The sequence below is a fragment of the Leucoraja erinacea genome, chromosome 30 (assembly GCF_028641065.1).
Source record: "Leucoraja erinacea ecotype New England chromosome 30, Leri_hhj_1, whole genome shotgun sequence".
In the NCBI taxonomy this organism is placed as follows: domain Eukaryota; kingdom Metazoa; phylum Chordata; class Chondrichthyes; order Rajiformes; family Rajidae; genus Leucoraja; species Leucoraja erinaceus.
Genome location: NC_073406.1, coordinates 21,771,735 through 21,792,396, shown reverse-complemented (window position 1 = coordinate 21,792,396; position 20,662 = coordinate 21,771,735). Strand labels below are relative to the sequence as shown.

Sequence of the window (20,662 nt, the reverse complement as noted above, 5' to 3'; positions counted from 1 at the left end):
TGGGTCTATTTGTTTGTAATGTATGGCTGCAGAAACGGCATTTCGTTTGGACCTCAAGGGGTCCAAATGACAATTAAATGTATCTTGTATCTTGTATCTTTCTTGTATCTGTTAACATTATGAAATGTTTTATTTTGTGTTTTATGTCTCCTGATCTTAACCCCCCACTCCTCAGATTTCAAACAACTTTCCTAACCACACTTCAGAATATTCCCCGATTAGTACAAGGCTTTTCCCATATTCATGGATATGACAACCATTCCCAATGTTCCGGAACCCCAAGACTTTTTTCAATACTGCCCCAGCACCTCAAGATTCACTGGGATGTGCCTCAGAATTTGCATATTTACCCAAAATGTCAAAAGACTGGTTTGAAGTCCCATGCCTCTGGCAGTCAAGGCACAACATGTGGTCTGTGGCCAATTCGACTTCAGGGATGGGACCAAAGATCCTATAGCAGAGCTATAGGATCTTTGGATGGGACTGTCAGCCTACAGTCAACATCCTAGATTCAGATTAGTTTACCGTCATACACACTGGAATGTAATTAAATTCCTTCTTCATGTCAGAGTAAACAGTATAGATAGAAATGATAATTACAATACTATGACAATTGCAAAATAGCAGAATGGTCAAGGTTGCAGTGTAATATGAAGTAGTATAAAAATATTAAAGTACAATGACAGGATAACTGAAATGAGGTTGAAATAAGAGTAAAGCCCCTGTTCCACTTATGTGTCCTTGGCACGCTAATTACGAGACCTCGTGGTCGCGTTGAGGCTCGACGGTCCTGCGAAGGTCGCGCGCGATTTCATGCACCCGCACAGCCGTCTGGAGCTCGTGACGTCTTTTGAAGATGGACACAAAATGCAGGAGTAACTCAGCGGGACAGGCAGCATCTCTGGAGAGAAGGTATGGGTGAAGTTTCGGGTTAAGACCCTTCTTCAGTCTGAAAGAAGGATCTTGACCCGAAACGTCATCCATTCCTTCTCTCCAGAGATGCTGCCGGTACCGCTGAGTTACTCCAGCATTTTGTGTCCATCTTCAATTTTCTTGGCCCCACTCTGGGAGTAGAAGTGGGGGCGGATCCGGACCGCAACGGCCGTGAGCCCCAGGCCGAATTCGGTGATCGTTTGCCTGCTTCTGCTGCTGTTGGAGGTGAGACGTTGCGTCGCGCCAGGGTCTTGGGCCTGTCCCACTTTGGCCAACAGTTATGCGACAGGCCGTTGGCGCGCGAAGATTTCGTTCGCTACAAAAATTTCAGATCCCCGCGCGATGTCGCGCACAACTACATATCCCTCCGCGCTTCTCAGAGGGACCGGCCCCGTGCGGCCATAGGATGCCCGTGCGCCTCAATGCGATGACGAGGTCGTGTAATTTGCGTGCCAAGGACACTTAAGTGGGACAGGCCCTTTAGAGTACATGCCAGCATCTTTACAAATGGGGTGTGAAATAGGTGATTGCATCAGGAACCTGATAACAGTAGGAAAGATGATATAAGATGATATAAGGAACTACAGAGGCTAGTTTACAAAAATAAACACAAATAAACTCAGCATGTTAGACAGCATGTCAGGAGAACATGGATACATGATTTTTCGAGCCGGGAACCTTCTTTACACTGATTTTGGGAAGGGGGGGAGTTGTAAGAAAAGTGGGAAGGACAAAGCCTGGCAAATGATTTGTGAATACAAGTGAGGGGCATTGATAGGCATAGTTGGACAAAGGCCAGAGATTAAAGAAAGAGTTGCAAATTGTGCAGCCTGAGGAAGGAATATAGGTGGAAGGAGAGGGGGCTGGAGTGAAATGGATGTGGGTCTAGGTGTGGCACAGGGAAGAGAGGGGGGTGGAATGAAGGAAGGAAAGTAGAAGAAAGAAAAGGATTGTTTGGAGGTTAATTACCTAAATTTGAAGAATTAAAAGTTTATACCGTTAGGTTGCAAGCTACCCAGGTGCTGTTCCTCCAGTTTACATGTAGCCTCAATCTGGCAATGGAGGAGGCCCAGGATAGAAAGGTCAGTATGGGAATAGGACAAGCCGTTAAAATGGTTAGCAATCGGGAGATCCAGCAAGCCATGGCGGAGCAAGCGCAAGTGTAGACCAAGTGTACACTTGGTCTCGCTGATGTAAGAAAGCTGATTTTAAGTCTAGACATCCGAGCTTTCAAGCCTCTGTATCCTCTTCCAGAAGTGAAAAAAAAAGAGTAGGTTTACCAAAAAACATTTCCTTTTCATGCACCTATGCTTATCTTGTCTGACCACACTGATATTTTCTAAGCGTACTGTTAGCATTTTCTCTACTATTTATATTTGCCTCGTTGCAATTTGCAGTTCCCCGTTTTCTCCTAACAGTGGGTTACATTTGCCACCCTCAAATCTGCAGGACCTATTCAAAAATCTATAGAATCCTGGGAGATGACAACCAGTGTTTTCAATAGTTCAATGGCTACTTTTTTCAATGCTCAGGGATGCAGATTATCAGGCCCGAGGGATTTATCAGCTCTCAATCCCAATGATTTGTCCAACAGTATATTTTTAAAATAAAGCTAATTTCCTTTAATTCCTCCTTTTCATTAGACCCAGTTCGCCACCATTTCTGGGGAATAATTTGCATCCTATTCCATGAGGACAGAAACAAAACATTTGTTTAATTGTTCTGCCAATTTTTGTTCCCCATAAATTCTGAAAGCAATGTTGCTGTCATTGGGAAAATGCTGTAATCTAACAACAATCCAAGGCTGGGAAGTAACAGCAGGACATTTAGAAAATCAGAACCCAGCCCGAGGGTAATGGCGCTCCCGTCGGGGCGGCCCAGCTCGAGGGTGGAACGGCGCTCCCGTCGGGGCGGCCCAGCTCAAGGGTAACGGCGCTCCCGTGAGGGCGGCCTGGCGCGGGGCTGAGACGCTTACGTGAGGGCGACCCGGCTCGGGGCTGGAACGGTGCTCCGGTGGCTGAGACGGCGTTCTGGTGGCGGCGGCCTGAGTCCGGGGTTCAGCCGCGGGCCAGTGGACGACGTCGTCAACAGCTGCGTCCGCTGGACTGGAGGGCGGCAGCTTCGACCACCCCGGGCTTGAACCGTGTTTGGTCCGTGTTTGGACCGGCCGTGTTTGAACCGGCCCGTTCGCGGAGCTCGGTGAGCCGCGGGACTGATTTACCATTGCCCGGTGGGGTATCGCCTCAGCGCAGAGGGAGAAGAGGAGGGAAGAGACTGCAGCCCTCAGATTTTTGCCTCCATCACAGTGAGGAGGTGCTTGGTGGACTCACTGTGGTGGATGTTAATTTGTGTTTACTGTCTGTTCTGTTGTCTATTATTGTATTATTGTATGTATGACTGCAGGCACGAAATTTCATTCAGACTGAAAGGTCTGAATGGCAATAAAGGAAATTAAATTAAATTAAATTAAATTCAATTCCTACTATCTACTCGTGATGCCACTTTCAGGAAGCTATGGATTTGAACTCAAAGATCCCTCTATGTCAAAGCTAGTAAGGGTCTTGTCACTAACTGTGTACTTTCCCGTACATTCGACCCTAAATGCAACACCTCAAACTTAGTTTAGTTTAGAAATACGGCATGGAAACAGGCCCTGTCTCCCACCGAGTCCGCGATGACCAGTGATCACCCATACTTGCTCAGATTAAACTGCAACTGCCATTTCTCCATCCATATCTGTAACTGATCTAAATCTCACGGTATTCTTTGACAGCCTTCCTCACTGTACACAATTCTGCTAATTTTGGTGATGTCTACAAACTTACAGACCAAGTAATCTACATATGCGTCAAAGTCATTAATATATATCACAAACACCAGTTCCTAACACTGATACCTGCAAAACACCACTGGTCACAGATTTTCAGCCAGAACAATATTCTTCCACCACTGCCCTCTGTCTTCTTTCGGTAAGCCAGTTCTGAATCCAAAATAACACCGTAGATCCCATGCATTTTAATCTTCTGGATCAGCCTACCATGGGGGATTTTTATTAAATGCCTTCCTAGTATGCCTCCCAGGTATTAGTTTAGTAAAGCTTCTCTGAACTGAGTAAAGAAAACCAATGCAATACATAGTAATCTAGATGCAATCTTACAAATGTCCTAGAAAATTGAGACAAAACCACCCTTTGATTATCATAGGTACACAAAAATGCTGGAGAAACTGAGCGGGTGCAGCAGCATCTATGGAGCGAAGGAAATAGGTGACGTTTTGGGCCGAAACACTTCTTCAGATTTTGATTATCATATCCCTGGCCATCCATGTTCCCCAGGCATACTGCCAGACCCATGTTACTCCAGCGTTCAGTGTCTTATTTTATCGTAATGTTCTATTTGCTTCCCTAATTAGTTACAGTAGTTGTATGCCAGCTTTTTGCAAATTAGGGGTGGTACGGTTGCACAGCGGTAGAGTTGCTGCCTTACAGCAACAAGGCTGATGTTTTCCCACATTATTCTCTATTCCCTTTTCCCACTCACTTAAGTTTACCATGCGTTTTTGTAGCCTCCTTACAGCCTCTTCACAATTCACTTTCCTAGCTATGTGTATGTCATTATCAAATTAAGCAACCATTCTCTTAGTGCCTTGTTTTGATATGTGTCTGCTTACGATATAGGTAAAACTAGCCCGTATTAAACGGAGAAAGATGGCTCTACACACACTCGTATTGGTATCAAAAGCAAGAATGATTTATTTCCAGGTCAAAAGTCACTGATCTCATTTACATAATTATATGCGTGCATATGAGCATGCGCGAGTATGAGTACAGCTCCTATGCTCAAATTACAAGGACATTGATACATGCCTTCATCTCAATTATTTCTATGAATTGCGAAAAGTTGAAGCTCCAGCAATGATCTCTGTGACATCACTCGTTACATTTTAAAACTCGTCAACCAGAAAAATAAATATTTTTGCCAACTCTCCATTTCTACTAAATTAGTAAACTGTTTATAATGTTTCCAAATGCCATTTTTGGTAAAACTAACGCCCGTTGTTTCCTAGTTTATCTCCCCTCCTTTTAGACAAAAGACAATAGGTGCAGGAGTAGGCCATTAAGCCATTCAATGTGATCATGGCTGATCATCCACAATCAATACCGTGTAATTTGTGTAGTTTGAGCATACGAGCTGTGCTCATACTCGCGCATGCTCATACAAGCTCGTATAATTATGTAAATGAGGTCCGTGACTTTTGACCTGGATATAAATCATTCTTGCTTTTGATACCAACAGCAATTCTGAGAGATTGCTATGCACAAACTGATTGCTATATTTTGCTCATTATGGCAACGATAATATTTGAAAAATACAATTTGTTGAATAATTTGAGGTATTCATGTTGTGAAAAGTGCTACTGAAATCCAAGCTTGTTTTTGTTCTTATTATACATACATAGCATACTAGGTTCTGTGTAGTGTTCTGATATCTCATCCCATGGCAGCACGGTGGCGCAGCAATAGGGTTGCTGCCTTGCAGCTCCAGAAACCCGGGCTAGCTCCCGACAACGGGTGCTGTCTTTATGGAATTTGTATGTTCTCCCCTTGACTGTGGGTTTTCTCCAAGATCTTTGGTTTCCTCCCACATTCTAAAGACGTACAGGTGAATTGGCTTGGTATAAATGTAAACTGTCTCTAGTGTGTGTAGGTTTGTGTTAATGTGTGGGGATCGCTGGTTGGTGTGATCTCGGTGGGCTGAAGGGCCTGTTTCCGCACTGTATCTCTAAACTATACTAAACAATCATGGCAGTCTTCAGGCCCTATTAGTGCAACTAAACCAAAGCGCTAAATGCAGTTTTTAACTTAAATTCTCTGTATGGGTGCTGTGCTAGCAATGTTGCCACTAAAGGGGCTGTCCCACTGCGGCGACCTTATCTGCGAGTTTAGAAGAGTTTGCCCTCGACTCAAACTTGCAGCATGGTCGACACGTGGTCCTAGGAGGTCCTATGAGGTCACTGGAACTCTCCTTCATGCTCGAGGGAAGTTCCCGCATACTCGCTGCCTCAGTTAGGTCGCAGAAATTTTTTCAGCATGGTGAAAAATTCTCCTCGAGTAAAAATTGGTCGGCAAGGTTCTTTTTAACTCGTAGTGCAGTGGAGTGGGGTCGCTATTTAGTTACAGGCAGTCGAGGGCAGCCGTAGGTAATCTCCTTCGCTGACCAAGCATTGGCTCATTGGAGTTTCAGGACCAAGGAAAACCGACCGGTGGGCTAAATCCCCGCTAAACTTTATTAAACATTGTCTGACTTCTTAAAAGTGTCTCCATTCCTTCTCCCCCCCTTCTCACACGCTCTCTAAAGGGCTTACCGTAATTGTGTCAGCCGTCTTTTACCTTCGTCTTCATCACGGGTGTGAATTTCAGACAGCGCTCCCCCGCTTTCCCTGGCCCCCGCCTTTGCGATGTGTGTGTGTGTGTGTGGTCGGTCGATCCAGTTCGCGGTTTCATCGCTGACGGCCGATCCAGCTCGAGGTTTTCCAAGCGAGTGCCCTCTCGCTTGAAGGTCGAAGACATTCATCTGAACTCGCGGATTAGGTCACCGCAGAGGGATAACCCCTTAACTAGCTCTGGTTTGATCCATTCCTGTGGCTTTAATTTAGAATCAACTATTGAAACTGAAGTTTTATAATCACTTCTACAAATACTTGCAAATTGTATTGTAAAACTGAAACCAAACCACCACAGTGGAATCTGAACTCACATTCCCCAGTAAAACCTAAACTGACTGGGAAGTACATGGGGAAATGGCACATGGGGAAATGGCGTATTTTATGAGCTGGCATAGATTTGGTGGACAAAATATTTATTTGTCTTGGTAAGATTCAAAGTATGTCTCTGGATTAATTGCCCATACTTCTTATCCCTTTGGTAATCTGCCATAAGTATGAAAAAAAACATTTAGCACAAAAGTGCTGATTGAATGTTACTGCAGAGTTCTTCATGAGATAATTAGGTGGTAACGTGATTTTTATCTGTTTTGTCATAACATCATTTCCCCGCAAAGACCTTTGATAAAATCTCTTTGCGTTAATTTATAACATTTCTATTTAGCATAGTTGGATGCACATAACATTGCTAAACCAGAAAAGAACATGTTAATTCGTTTTATAAACCAGCTTTATCAAATGTTAAAATCAGATATAAGTGCACGCAGCACAGATTTGAAATGAATCCCTACACACCATAACATCTTACTTCTTAAATTAATTCAACAGCAATTTAAAAGCATGAAAACATTTGATTTTGAAAATGTAGCTGATAACATCAAAAATCATTTCCGTACAGCTACAACTAATAGATTATTAAACTCACAATAAAAAACACAAATGTTCTTTCTGATATTTGGAACATTTTGGATATCATTTATTTGAAGACTGACATCTCTTTGCACCAACCCTTTCAGTAAAAATGGCATTACACTCAATTGATTGCATCACAGCCATTATTGATTTTTCTTAACTAGAAGACTTCGAAAAGGAAATGTGTTGTCTGAGTCAGACTGGTAGTCCTGAGGCACAAGCTAATGATCTGGGAAATTATTTCAAGTTCTTCCACAGTTGTTGGCTAATTTACTTTATTATTACTTCATGGGATACGAACACCTACGGATTTACATTCATCCTTTGCTCCCTTAACTCAGTCGAACCATTTCAAACAGTTAGCAGTCAGCCATTGTGCTCGGTCTAAGACTACATGTAATCCAGATTCCTAAAGTGAGAGAGAACACAGAAACATGCTCAAGCCTGCACCAACTATAAACCACCCATAATAGATACATAGAAAATAGGTGCATTCAGCCCTTCGAGCCAGCACCGCCATTCAATATGATCATGGCTGATCATCCAGAATCAGTACCCCAATCCTGCTTTCTCCCCATATCCCTTGATTCCGTTAGACCAAAGAGCTACATTCAACTCTCTCTTGAATACATCCAGTGAATTGGCCTCCTCTGCCTTCTGTGGCAGAGAATTCCACAGATTCACAACTCTCTGGGTGAAAAGGTTTTTTCTCGTCTCAGTCTTAAATGGCCTACCCCTTACTCTTAAACTGTGACCCCTGGTTCTGGACTCCCCCAACATCGGGAACATTTTTCCTGCATCTAGCCTGTCCAATAGACAATAGGTGCAGGAGTAGGCCATTTGGCCCTTCAAGCCAGCACCGCCATTCAATGTGATCATGACTGATCATCCACAATCAGTACCCCGTTCCTGCCTTTTCCCCATATCCCTTAACACCGCTACCTCTAAGAGCTCTATCTAACTCTCTCTTGAAAGCATCCAGAGAACCAGCCGCCACCACCCTCTGAGGCAGAGAATTACACACACTCACAACTCTCTGTGTGAAAAAGTTTTTCCTCATCTCCATTCTAAATGACTTACCACTTATTCTTAAACTGTGGCCCCAGGTTCTGGACTCCCCCAACATTGGGAACATGTTATCTGCCTCTAGCGTGTCCAAACCCTTAATCTTATCTATCTGTCTGTCTGTCTGTCTGTCTGTCTGTCTATCTATCTATCTATCATTATATAAAACTCTGTGGCTGCCGCTTGCCGTCCGTCCGTCCGGCTGCCTTTTGATTCGTTGACGGCTGCTCCTTCCTATCAGTTTCCAACACACTTCAATACAAAGTTGCAAGACAGGAACACTCTGAACTTTTCACCTCAATGGGATATCACACCAAGTGCTTCAACAGGAGGGGGAGGGCCAATTGGTATTGGAATTGGAACTGCTGCAGCAGGCAGGGTAGGTGCAATTGGAATTTTTTTTCAATCCACTGCTGAGGGAGGCAGGGGAGTGCTGGAATCTTACATTTGGGAACGGCTTCAATTCCGTTGGAGGAGACGGGTGCATGGTGGAATATTGGGTTGGGGGATCACACCATTGGGGGAGCAGACCCAACGGGTCTGCACTTGGTCTAGTATATCTATAAAACTCTGGGGCAATCCGACCGACTGCCGTCCGGCGCCCTTCCTGCCTTTCGATTCGTGCCCGATACTCGCAGATGTCCAATCGGAATGGCCGGTGCTCGCAGATGTCCAATCGGAACGGATCCATTTGCATGTACGGCTGCCGGCTGCATTTCTTCCTTTGATTCATTGCCACGCCCAATCCAGACGCTCAATCTCCGAGATCTTTTCCATTTCGGTAGAGATTTCGCTTTTCTTTCTAAGTATCCGCTCCTCATTACATTTCGTCGTGCTGAAGTGCACGTTTTTAATCAAATCCTTCTCCCCCCCCCCCTCCACACCCAAGTATTTCAAAATTAACTGGCTTCTCCATTTACATGTCAGCTTCCAACACACTTCGAAACAAAGTTGCAAGACAGGAACACTCTGAACTTTTCACTGCTGCAGCAGGCAGGGAGGTGCCATTGGATTTTTTTTTTAAATCCACTGCTGAGGGAGGCAGGGCAGTGCTGGAATCTTACTTTTGGGAACGGCTTCAGTTCCATTGGAAGAGACGGGTGCATGGTGGAATATTGGGTTGGGGGATCACACCATTGGGGGAGCAGACCCAACGGGTCTGCACTTGGTCTAGTATATCTATAAAACTCTGGGGCCATCCGACCGACTGCCGTCCGGCGCCCTTCCTGCTTTTCAATTCGTTGCCGATACTCGCAGATGTCCAATCGGAATGGCCGATGCTCGCAGATGTCCAATCGGAACGGATCCATTTGCATGTACGGCTGCCGGCTGCATTTCTTCCTTTGGTTCATTGCCACGCCCAATCCAGACGCTCAATCTCCGAGATCTTTTCCATTTCGGTAGAGATTTCGCTTTTCTTTCTAAGTATCCGCTCCTCATTACATTTCGTCGTGCTGAAGTGCACGTTTTTAATCAAATCCTTCTCCCCCCCCCCCCCCCCCCCTCCACACCCAAGTATTTCAAAATTAACTGGCTTCTCCATTTACATATCAGCTTCCAACACACTTCGAAACAAAGTTGCAAGACAGGAACACTCTGAACTTTTCACTGCTGCAGCAGGCAGGGAGGTGCCATTGGATTTTTTTTTTAATCCACTGCTGAGGGAGGCAGGGCAGTGCTGGAATCTTACTTTTGGGAACGGCTTCAGTTCCATTGGAGGAGACGGGTGCATGGTGGAATATTGGGTTGGGGGATCACACCATTGGGGGAGCAGACCCAACGGGTCTGCACTTGGTCTAGTCTCTCTATCTATTAATATATAAAACTCAAATCCATCCGACGTCCGCCTGCAGTACGGATCCCTTCCTGCCTTTTGATTCGTTGACGGCTGCTCCTTCCTATCAGCTTTCAACACACTTCGAAACAAAGTTGCAAGACAGGAACACTGAACCAGCTTCAAAAAACACTTCGAAACAAAGTTGCAAGACAGGAACACTGAACTTTTCACTGCTGCAGCAGGCAGGGGAGGTGCAATTGAGGGAGGCAGGGGAGTGCTGGAAACTTACATTTGGCAACGGCTTCAGTTCCGTTGGAGGAGACGGGTGCATGGTGGAATATTGGGTTGGGGGATCACACCATTGGGGGAGCAGACCCAACGGGTCTGCACTTGGTCTAGTATATCTATAAAACTCTGGGGCCATCCGACCGACTGCCGTCCGGCGCCCCTCCTGCCTTTCAATTCGTTGCCGATACTCGCAGATGTCCAATCGGAATGGCCGATGCTCGCAGATGTCCAATCGGAATGGATCCATTTGCATGTACGGCCCAACGGGTCTGCACTTGGTCTAGTTATTATATAAAAGTCTGTGGCTGCCGCCTGCCGTCCGTCCGTCCGGCTGCCTTTCTTCCTTTTGATTCGTTCCATCGTGTGATGTCACAATGCCCAATGTTCACATATGTCCAACTGGAATGGATCCATTTACATATGCCTTTGCAGGAGCCCCAGCCCATGGTGAATGTTCCATTGTGTGATGTCACAATGCCCAATGCTCAAAGACATTCTTGCCATAGAGGGAGTACAGAGAAGGTTCACCAGACTGATTCCTGGGATGTCAGGACTTTCATATGAAGAAAGACTGGATAGACTCGGCTTGTACTCGCTAGATTTTAGAAGATTGAGGGGGGATCTTATAGAAACCGATGTTGGGGAAGTCCAGAACAAGGGGTCACAGTTTAATGATAAGGGGGAAATCTTTTAGGACCGAGATGAGAAAAACATTTTTCACACAGAGTGGTTAATCTCTGGAATTCACTGCCACAGAAGGTAGTTGAGGCCTGTTCATTGGCTATTTTTAAGAGGGAGTTAGATGTGGCCCTTGTGGCTAAAGGGATCAGGGGGTGTGGAGAGAAGGCAGGTACAGGATACTGAGTTGGATGATCAGCCATGATCATATTGACTGGAGGAGCAGGCACGAAGGGCCGAATGGCCTACTCCTGAACCTAATTTCTATGTTCTACGTTTCCCTCGTTTCACCCCTCTCCCTCTACCACACATCCATCTCTCCCCCTCCCTCCTTCACTCCATACCCTATCCCCTTCCCTCTCTCCCCCCCCCCCCCCCCCACCCCCCTGTCCCTCTTCCACCACTCCCCCTACCCCTCTCTCCCCCACCTCTTCCACTTCTCTCCCTCACCCCACCCCTTTCCGTCCCCCACCCCTCTCCCCCTCCATTCCCTCTCCCTCCCCTCTCCCCCCCCCCTTCCCCCTACCCCTCTGACCCTCCCCACTCCCCATCCCTCCCCACTCTTTTCCCCCCTCCCCCCCCCCCCCTCTCCCCCTCCCTCCACACTCTTACCCCTCTCTCCTCTCCTCTCCGTCCCCATCCCTCCCCCCCACATCTCTCTCCTCCCTCTCTTCCACTTCACTTCTCTCCCTCCTTCCCCCCTCCGCTCTCCCTCCCCACTCTTTCCCCTCTCCACCCACCCCCTCTCCCCTTCCCTCCCTCCTCCCCCCCCTCTACCCATCCCCCCCCACATCTCTCTCCCCATCCCCCTCTCACCCCCTCCCCCGCTCTCCTTTCCCTCCCAAATCTGTCCCGTTTCCTCCTCCTCCTCCTCCTCTCCCCTCCCTCCCCTCTTCTCACTCCCCCTCCTGTGTGTTTGAGGGGTGGTTAATGTGAGTGTGATGCCGCAGCCCCCCCCCCGCAAATGCCGTTGGGGAAACAGGCCCAACGGGTCTGCACTTGGCCTAGTTATTATATAAACGTCTGTGACTGCCGCCTGCCGTCCGTCCGTCCGGCTGCCGGCTGCCTTTCTTCCTTTTGATTCGTTTCCATCGTGTGATGTCACAATGCCCAATACTCGCAGATCTCCAATCGGAATGGATCCATTTACATGGACGGCTGCCAGCCGCCTTTCTTCCTTTGATTCCCTGCAACTCAGAAACCAGACGCAGAATCGCCGACATCTTTTCCATTTCGGTAGAGATTTCACTTTTCTTTATAAGTAACCGCTGCTCATTACATTTCGTCGTGTTTAAGTACACATTTGTAATCAAATCCTTCTCCCACCCCCCCCAATATTTCAAAAATAAACTGGCTTCTCACCCATAGAAGCAGCCCCAGCCCCTGGTGAACGTTCCATCGTGTGATGTCACAATGCCCGATGCTCACAGATGTCCAATCGGAATGGATTCATTTACATATGCCTTTGCAGGAGCCCCAGCCAATGGTGAACGTTCCATTGTGTGATGTCACAATGCCCAATGTTCACATATGTCCAATCGGAATGGATTCATTTACATATGCCTTTGCAGGAGCACAAGCACTTGGTGAACGTTCCATCGTGTGATGTCACAATGCCCAATGCTCAAAGACATTGTTGCCATAGAGGGATTACAGAGAAGGTTCACCACACTGATTCCTGGGATGTCAGGACTTTAATATGAAGAAAGACTGGATAGGCTCGGCTTGTACTCGCTAGAATTTAGAAGATTGAGGGGTGATCTTATAGAATCTTATGTTTCTATGTTTCCCTCTCACGCCTCTCCCTCTCCCACCCATGCCTCTCTCCCCCACCCCCCCCCCCACTCTCTACCCCCCCCCCCTTTCCCTCTCCCCCCACACCCCCTTCCCCCACCCCTCCCTCCCCACTCTTCCACTTCTCTCCCCCCTTCCCCCTCCACTCTCCCTCCCCTCTCCCCCCCCCCCCTCCCTCCCCTCCCCCCCTCCCCCCCCCCCACTCCCTCCCCATCCCCCCCCCCCCCCCACATCTCTCTCCCCATCCCCCTCTCTCACCCCCCCCCCCCCGCTCTACTTTCCCTCCCAAATCTGTCCCGTTTCCTCCTCCTCCGCTCCCCTCCCTCCCCTCTTCTCACCCCCCTACCCCCACCTGTGTGTTTGGGGGGTGGTTAATGTGAGTGTGATGCCGCAGCGCCCCCCCCCCCCCTCCGGAAACACCGTTGGGGAAACAGACCCAACGGGTCTGCACTTTGTCTAGTATATTACTAAATCTCTTGACCGCTTTTGGCCCACTGTGCTGCGATTTCCGACAGAATGCCACCACCTACAGCCGTCATTTTTGGCCACCTCGCTCAAAGCCCCCGTCGATGACAAATCAGAGAGATATTAATGTTTTTTAAAAATTCACCATTCTCTCTGCTGCCCCTGCTCGAGGGAGGGGGAGGGACTATAAAACCAGGAAGTGGTGTGCCTCACTCCCTCTCTGCAAGATGGATGAAGCCAAGGGTCATGTCTTTCTGAGCTCTGAATAACACTGAACAAATGTCTACACAACTGTGAGTACCCTTAATTTGGTTTGAAAATCAAAATATGCTTTGTTTGAAGTAAAAAGGCACTGACTGCAAATGGTTGTTTGGGTGCTTTGGCTTGAATTTGAAAGGCAGTACTTACTGCAAATGGTGGCTTGGGTGCTTTGCTTGAAATTGAAAGGCACTACTTACTGCAAATGGTGGCATGCAGTTGAATGGCACTACTTACTGCAAATGTTGGCTTTGGTTCTTTGGCTTGAAGATGAAAGGCACTACTTACTGCAAATGGTGGCTTGTGTGCTTTGGCGAGGTTGAAAGGCACTACGTACTGCACATGGTGGCTTGGGTGCTTTGGCTTGAAGTTGAAAGGCACTATTTACTGCAAATGGTGGCTTGGGTGCTTTGGCTTGAAGTTGAAAGGCACTACTTACTGCAAATGGTGGCATGAAGTTGAAAGGCACTACATACTGCAAATGGTGGCTTGGATGCTTTGGCTTGGAGTTGAAATGCACTATTTACTGCAAATGGTGGTTTGGGAGCTTTGGTTTGAAGTTGAAATGCATTACTTACTTCTGATGGTGGCCTGGGAGCTTTGGCTTGAAGTTTTAAAAAATCACCATACTCTCTGCTGCACGTGCTGGAGGGAGGGGAGGGACTATAAAACCAGGTTGAAATGCACTCTTTACTACAAATGGTGGCTTGAGAGCTTTGGTTTAAAGTTGAAATGCATTACTTACTGCTAATGGTGGCTTGGGAGCTTTGGCTTGAAGTTTAAAAAAAATCACCATTCTCTCTGCTTCACCTGCTGGAGGGAGGGGGAGGGACTATAAAACCAGGAAGTGGTGTGCCTCACAGTCTCTGCAAGATGGATTAAGCAAAGGGTCGCGTCTCTCTGAGCTCTGAATAACACTGAACAAATGTCTACACAACTGTGAGTACCCTTAATGTGGTTTGAAAATGAAAATATGGTTTGTTTGAAGTAAAAAGGCACTGCCTGCAAATGGTTGTTTGGGTGCTTTGGCTTGAAGTTGAAAGGCACTACTTACTGCAAATGGTGGCATGCAGTTGAATGACACTAACTGCAAATGTTGGCTTGGGTTCTTTGGCTTGAAGATGAAAGGCACTACTTACTGCAAATGGTGGCTTGGGTGCTTCGGCTTGAGGTTGAAAGGCACTACTTACTGCAAATGGTGGCTTGGGTGCTTTGGCTTGAGGTTGAAAGGCACTACTTACTGCAAATGGTGGCTTGGGTGCTTTGCTTGAAATTGAAAGGCACTACTTACTGCAAATGGTGGCTTGGGTGCTTTGGCTTGAAGTTGAAAGGCACTTCTTACTGCAAATGGTGGCTTGGGTGCTTTGGCTAGAAGTTGAAAGGCACTACTTACTGCAAATGGTGGAATGCAGTTGAATGGCACTACTTACTGCAAATGTTGGCTTGGGTTCTTTGGCTTGAAGATGAAAGGCACTACTCACTGCAAATGGTGGCTTGGGTGCTTTGGCTTAAGGTTGAAAGGCACTACTTACTGCAAATGGTGGCTTGGGTGCTTTGGCTTGAAGTTGAAAGGCACTACTTACTGCAAATGGTGGCTTGGGTGCTTTGCTTGAAGTTGAAAGTCACTACTTACTGCAAATGGTGGCTTGGGTGCTTTGCTTGAAGTTGAAAGGCACTACTTACTGCAAATGGTGGCTTGGGTGATTTGGCTTGAGGTTGAAAACACTACTTACTGCGAATGGTGGCTTGAGTGCTTTAGCTTGAAGTTGCACTACTTACTGCAAATGGTGGCTTGGGTGCTTTGGCTTGAAGTTGAAAGGCACTACTTACTGCAAATGGTGGCTTGGGTGCTTTGGCTTGAAGTTGAAAGGCACTACTTACTGCAAATGATGGCTTGGGTGATTTGGCTTTAAATTGAAAGGCACTTCATACTGCAAATGGTGGCTTGGGTGCTCTGGCTTGAAGTTGAAAGGCACTACTTACTGCAAATGGTGGCTTGAAGTTGAAAGTCACTACTTACTGCAAATGGTGGCTTGGGTGCTTTGCTTGAAGTTGAAAGGCACTGCCTACTGCAAATGGCGGCTTGGGTGCTTTGGCTTGAAGTTACAAGGCACTACTACAAATGCACTTACTTCCTGTTTGCACTCTATATTGATTTTAGATAAAACGCTATCATTTACAGCTCTGATTTTTGGCCATCTTACTCAGTTCCCCCTCCGCTGAGCAGTTGCAGAGAATTCTTCCCATCAATGAAAAATAAGTGTTATTAGTGTTTAAAAAATGTTGAGAATCTCTCTCCTGTCAATCACGCCCTGAAAGCCACACCTTTTCCAGGGGGGGGGGGGGGTTAGAATACCCGGAAGTGTGGGTGTGGCTCAGCCTCTGCATGATGGGGGAGGGAGAGGTCATGACTCGGTCTGAGCTGTGAATAAACTGAACACACTGAATGTCTACTGAACTGTGGGTTTGGTGTTTTGTGCGGTTTTATGGTGGTTTCACCCTGCATGAAATGGTATGAAGCTGCATTTGAATTTGGTGGCCTTGCACCCTGCTTGAAGTGGTTGTAAACTGCACTTGAATTTGGTGGCCCTGCACCCTGCTTGAAATGGTAGAAACATGGATTTGAATTTGGTGGCCTTGCACCCTGCTTGAAATGGAATTTCAAGGAATAGTCATGAGTCCACTGCCAGCCCACCAGCCATGAGTGAACTGCCAGCAGATCAGGCTTGAAGGACTGAGCTGCCATCCCAAGAACCCATACCAGCACTCCAGAAAGCTGGCCACCAATATTGGAATTCGTGGAGAGGTGGAATATTGCGTCGGGGGACCAGCCCTCCCTTGTGAACATGGGACCCAACGGGTCCCACTTAGTCTAGTAATCTTATGTGTTTCAATAAGATCCCCTCTTATCCTTCTAAATTTCCGAGTATACAAGCCCAGCCGCTCCAATCTATCAACATATGATTGTCCCGCCATCCCGGGAATTAACCTCGTGAACCTACGCTGCACTTCTTCAACAGCAAGAATGTCCTTCCTCAAGTTTGAAGACCAAATCTGCAGACAATACTCCAGGTGTGGTCTCACTAGGGCCCTGTGCTTCTTTGGAGCAAAGAGGAGGACCTCTTTGCTCCTATACTCCTCTTGTTATGAAGGCCAACATGCCATTCGCTTTCTTCACTGCCTGCTGTACCTGCATGCGTAGTTTCAGTGACTGATGAACAAGGACCCCCAAATCCCGTTGTACTTCCCCTTTTCCCAACTTGACACCATTTAGATAATAATCTGCCATCCTGTTTTTGACACCAAAGTGGTTAACCTCAAATTTATCCACATTAAACTGCATCTGCTCACTCACCCAACCTGTCCAAGTCACCCACATCCTCATAGCATCCACCTCACAGTTCACACTGCCACCCAGCTTTGTGTCATCTGCAAATTTGCTAAAGTTATTTTTAATCCCTTCATCCAAATCATTAAGAGATATTGTAAATAACTGCTGTCCCAGCACTGAACCTTGCGGTATCCTGCTAGTCACTGCCTGCCATTCTGAAATGGACCTGTTAATTCCTACCCTTTGTTTCCTGTCTGTCAACCAATTTTCTATCCATGTCAGCACCATGTTCTCTAATTTTGCCCACTGATGTCCTTTGTGGGACCTTATCAAATGCTTTCTGAAAGTCCAGGTACAGTACATCCACTGGCTCTCCCTTGTCCATTATCCTGGTTACATCCTCAAAAAATTCCAGAAGATTAGTCAAGCATGATTTCCCCTTTGTAAATCCATGCTGAGAATCCCTTAAGAATTTTATATGTTTCTATAAGATTTTTCTCTATCATTCTCCACCTTAAAGATTGCAATCTATTTAAGTCATGGAAATGATTGCTTGGTTTCAGTTAAATTAAGGTTAAATTCACTTTCTTTAGTTTCCAGATCAAAGGACAGAGGTTTGAAAACATCTTGTCTGCTTTCTTTTCTCTCAACTGAAAAACGACACAAAGCATATGGATAGAGAGAATCGAAATAGAAAGTTTCTTGTCCAAAGAGCAAACTTTTAAAATTAACATTCTGAAAGGTACATACCACACTGTCTGAAGGTTGTTTCTGATATGGCTGCAATGGTTTGTTTACTGAACTCCATCTGCTTATCTTCCCCAACCTCCTCACAAAGGCATCCAACAGTGAAGTGAACAGCAGCACGCAGCCTCTATGAGAGAATTTTTTTTTTAACAAGCCTATTTTGAACAGACGTGATTTCGTTAATTTGTGTTTCTTTATTCTGTCGATCAGATATATTTGCATATAAATTGCAAACAAAAGAGGACGGGCAAATAAACAATGCAAGTAAGGCAATCAGGACAATACAACATGTGATGTGGAAAAAGTCATGAGGAAAGAAGGATCTGCACATGGAGTCGGCACGAGTGGGCAAAGGCTGAAGCTGACAGAAACTAGTGGAGTGAGGAATGTTTATGAATGTTATTTGTAATGAGTTCCAGAATATGTTTATACCTGTGCACCCATTCTTACTGTACACCACCGATTACATACATCCAATCAGATCAGATTCAGATTCAGATTCAATTTTAATTGTCATTGTCAGTGTACAGTACAGAGACAACGAAATGCATTACAGAGACAACGAAATCAGAATACCACTCTCAACCTCTACCCTCCACCTATTACCAAGCCAATTTTGAATCTATCTGGTTTGCCACACATCTTGGATCCCATGTGCTTTAACCTTCTCATCTAGCCTACTGTACCAGCCTTGCTAAAGTCCATGTAAGCCACCTCCACGGCATTGTCTTCATCAATATTTCCTTAAAAAAACCCAATCAAATTTGTGAAATACGATTTGTGCTGCACAAAATTATGCAGATTCCTCCTAATGTCCACGGCTTTCCAAGTGAACAGAAATCCAGTTCCTTAGAAGATTTTCCAAAAATTTCTCAACTATTAATTTAAAGCTCACCAGCTTGGAATATCCAAGCTAGCTAATTGCTAGAGTCCTTTTGGAATAAGGGAATAGTTACGATCCTCCAGTCATCTGGGTACCTCACCTGTGGCTGACAGAGGAAAAATATCCTCCCTTGTTTCCCATTTGATGATAGGGGACTCGGAGTAGGGAGGGGTGGAAGATGGGCAGATGAATAAGGTGACAATGGAGAAACAAGGAACTCGGATAATGGTTTACAAAAAAAGACACAAAGTGACGAAGTAACTCAGCGGGTCAGGCAGCATCTCTGGAGAGCATGGATCGATGACCCTTTGAGTCGGAACACTTCTTCAGACTGATTTGAGGGGGGGTTGGGGAGAAGAACATTGTAAGAGGTTTGAAGAAGGGTCTCGACCTGAAACATCACCCATTCCTTCTCTGCAGAGATGCTGCCTGTCCCACTGAGTTACTCCAGCTTTCTGTGTGTATCTAGGGGCAGGACAAAATCTGGCAGGTTATATATAGGTGGATAAACCTGGATAGAGTGAAGAGAGTAGGTATAGGAGGGACAGGTGTTGCATTTCCTGCAGTTGCAAGAAAATGTACCTGGGGAGGGGTTGGTTTGGGTGGGAAGGGATGAGTTAACCAGGGAGTTGCGGAGGAAATGCTCTCCGTGGAAAGCGCAATGGGGTGGATGGGAAGATGTGGCTAGTGGTTGGAGGTGGCGAAAATGTCAAGAGGATTACGTTACACAAAAAAGCTGGAGAAACTCAGCGGGTGCAGCAGCATCTATGGAGCGAAGGAAATAGGCAACGTTTTGGGCCGAAACCCTTCTTCAGACTGATCGGGGGCGGGGGTGGGTGGGGACAAGAAAGGGAAAAGGAGGAGTAGCCAGAAGGCTGGGGGATGGGAGGAGACAGCAGGGGAGTTGGAGGGCAGGAGGGATCACAGATGGGGGACAGTTAGAGAGGAGGTTGTGAAACTGTCTCCGGAGAGAAGAGGAGAACTTCTTCAAGGTGGGCATATCTTGAAGAGATAACGCAGTAGAGTATACACAGTGTTTAATCCTCTTAAACAAGAGGATTACGTTGTTGCATGCAACGGATGATGGGGTAAAAGGTGAGGACCAAAGATCCTCTGCAATAGGATCTTTGGTGAGGACTAGGGAGACTCTGTACATGTTGTGACTGGGGGGAGGGGGAACAAGGGGGTTACTGGTGAGGGGCGGTAACTTGATAGGCCGATGGTTGGACAACAGCAAGAGACCAAGAGACAAAAAAGTGAGGTGAGGATAGAAGAGTTGTGAAGTCACAGGAAGGAATGCGGGTAGAAGGGAGAGGGGGCAAACGGGGCACAGGGAAGAGGAGAGGAGGACATTTGGGGCACAGGGAAGAGGAGAGGGGGCACCAATAAAGTGGTAATGCTTATTTCCTGCTTTAGCCTGGCGACCTGTTCGCGTTCAAACTGCAAAGTTTGACCGGGACGCCAATGAAAAGTTTGAGCTTCTCCACGGCATTTCTAGTAGCACCACAGACATTGCTTTGTCGGGTGCCCTAACTATAGCCATCAGACTTTTCAGGGGGAAGGGGAAGTGGTGGGTCAGCCACTACCTGAGTGTAAGCGGTGCGCTGCTCGGCTTCGGCTCCAGCTTCATCCCCGGCCTCCGCCATGTCCGGTCCCCGGTCTCAGCCTCTCCGCGCTGCCCGATCCCGGCCTCAGCCACGGGTCTCTGGTCCCGGCCTCGGCTTCACTCAGTCACCCGTCCCCGGCCTCTCGGCGCCAAAGCTGCCCCGGCCCCGGCCCTGTCCCGCGCTCTCCTCTTCCCGCCACCGCGCTCGAGCGCCTCCTGTGTTTCTCCCGCCGGCGCGCGGACATGGCGGCGGCCCCGCGCTGACGAACGGTTCCCTGGCGGCGAGCACTCGGGCTCTGGAAAGCTGCTTTCCTTCACAAATGTAACTCAAGGTTTATGAGACAAGGTACTCCTCAGTCACAATTCTTATCACTAACGAGTTCATCTTAAGTTGAGAGGAATAGTCTCTTGCGCCCAGAGTAGGGGAATCGAGGACCAGATGACACATAGGTTCAAGGTGAAGGGAGAAAGATTTAATAGGAA

The 20,662-nt window shown here is 46.8% G+C and overlaps 1 protein-coding gene across 1 annotated transcript in view; it reads right to left on the bottom strand.

Moving 5' to 3' along the window:
* Positions 1 to 20,389, bottom strand: part of cenps (centromere protein S) — a 30,529-nt gene extending 10,140 nt beyond the window's left edge. Inside the window, exons 1-2 of the mRNA XM_055659664.1 lie at positions 20,160 to 20,389; positions 17,694 to 17,817 (exon numbers count right to left, since the gene is read on the bottom strand). Coding sequence (XP_055515639.1) covers positions 17,694 to 17,817; positions 20,160 to 20,219 — 184 coding nt within the window. The 5' untranslated portion in view covers positions 20,220 to 20,389. The remainder of the gene's footprint in view (positions 1 to 17,693; positions 17,818 to 20,159) is intronic.
* Between the last annotated feature and the right edge of the window lie 273 nt (positions 20,390 to 20,662).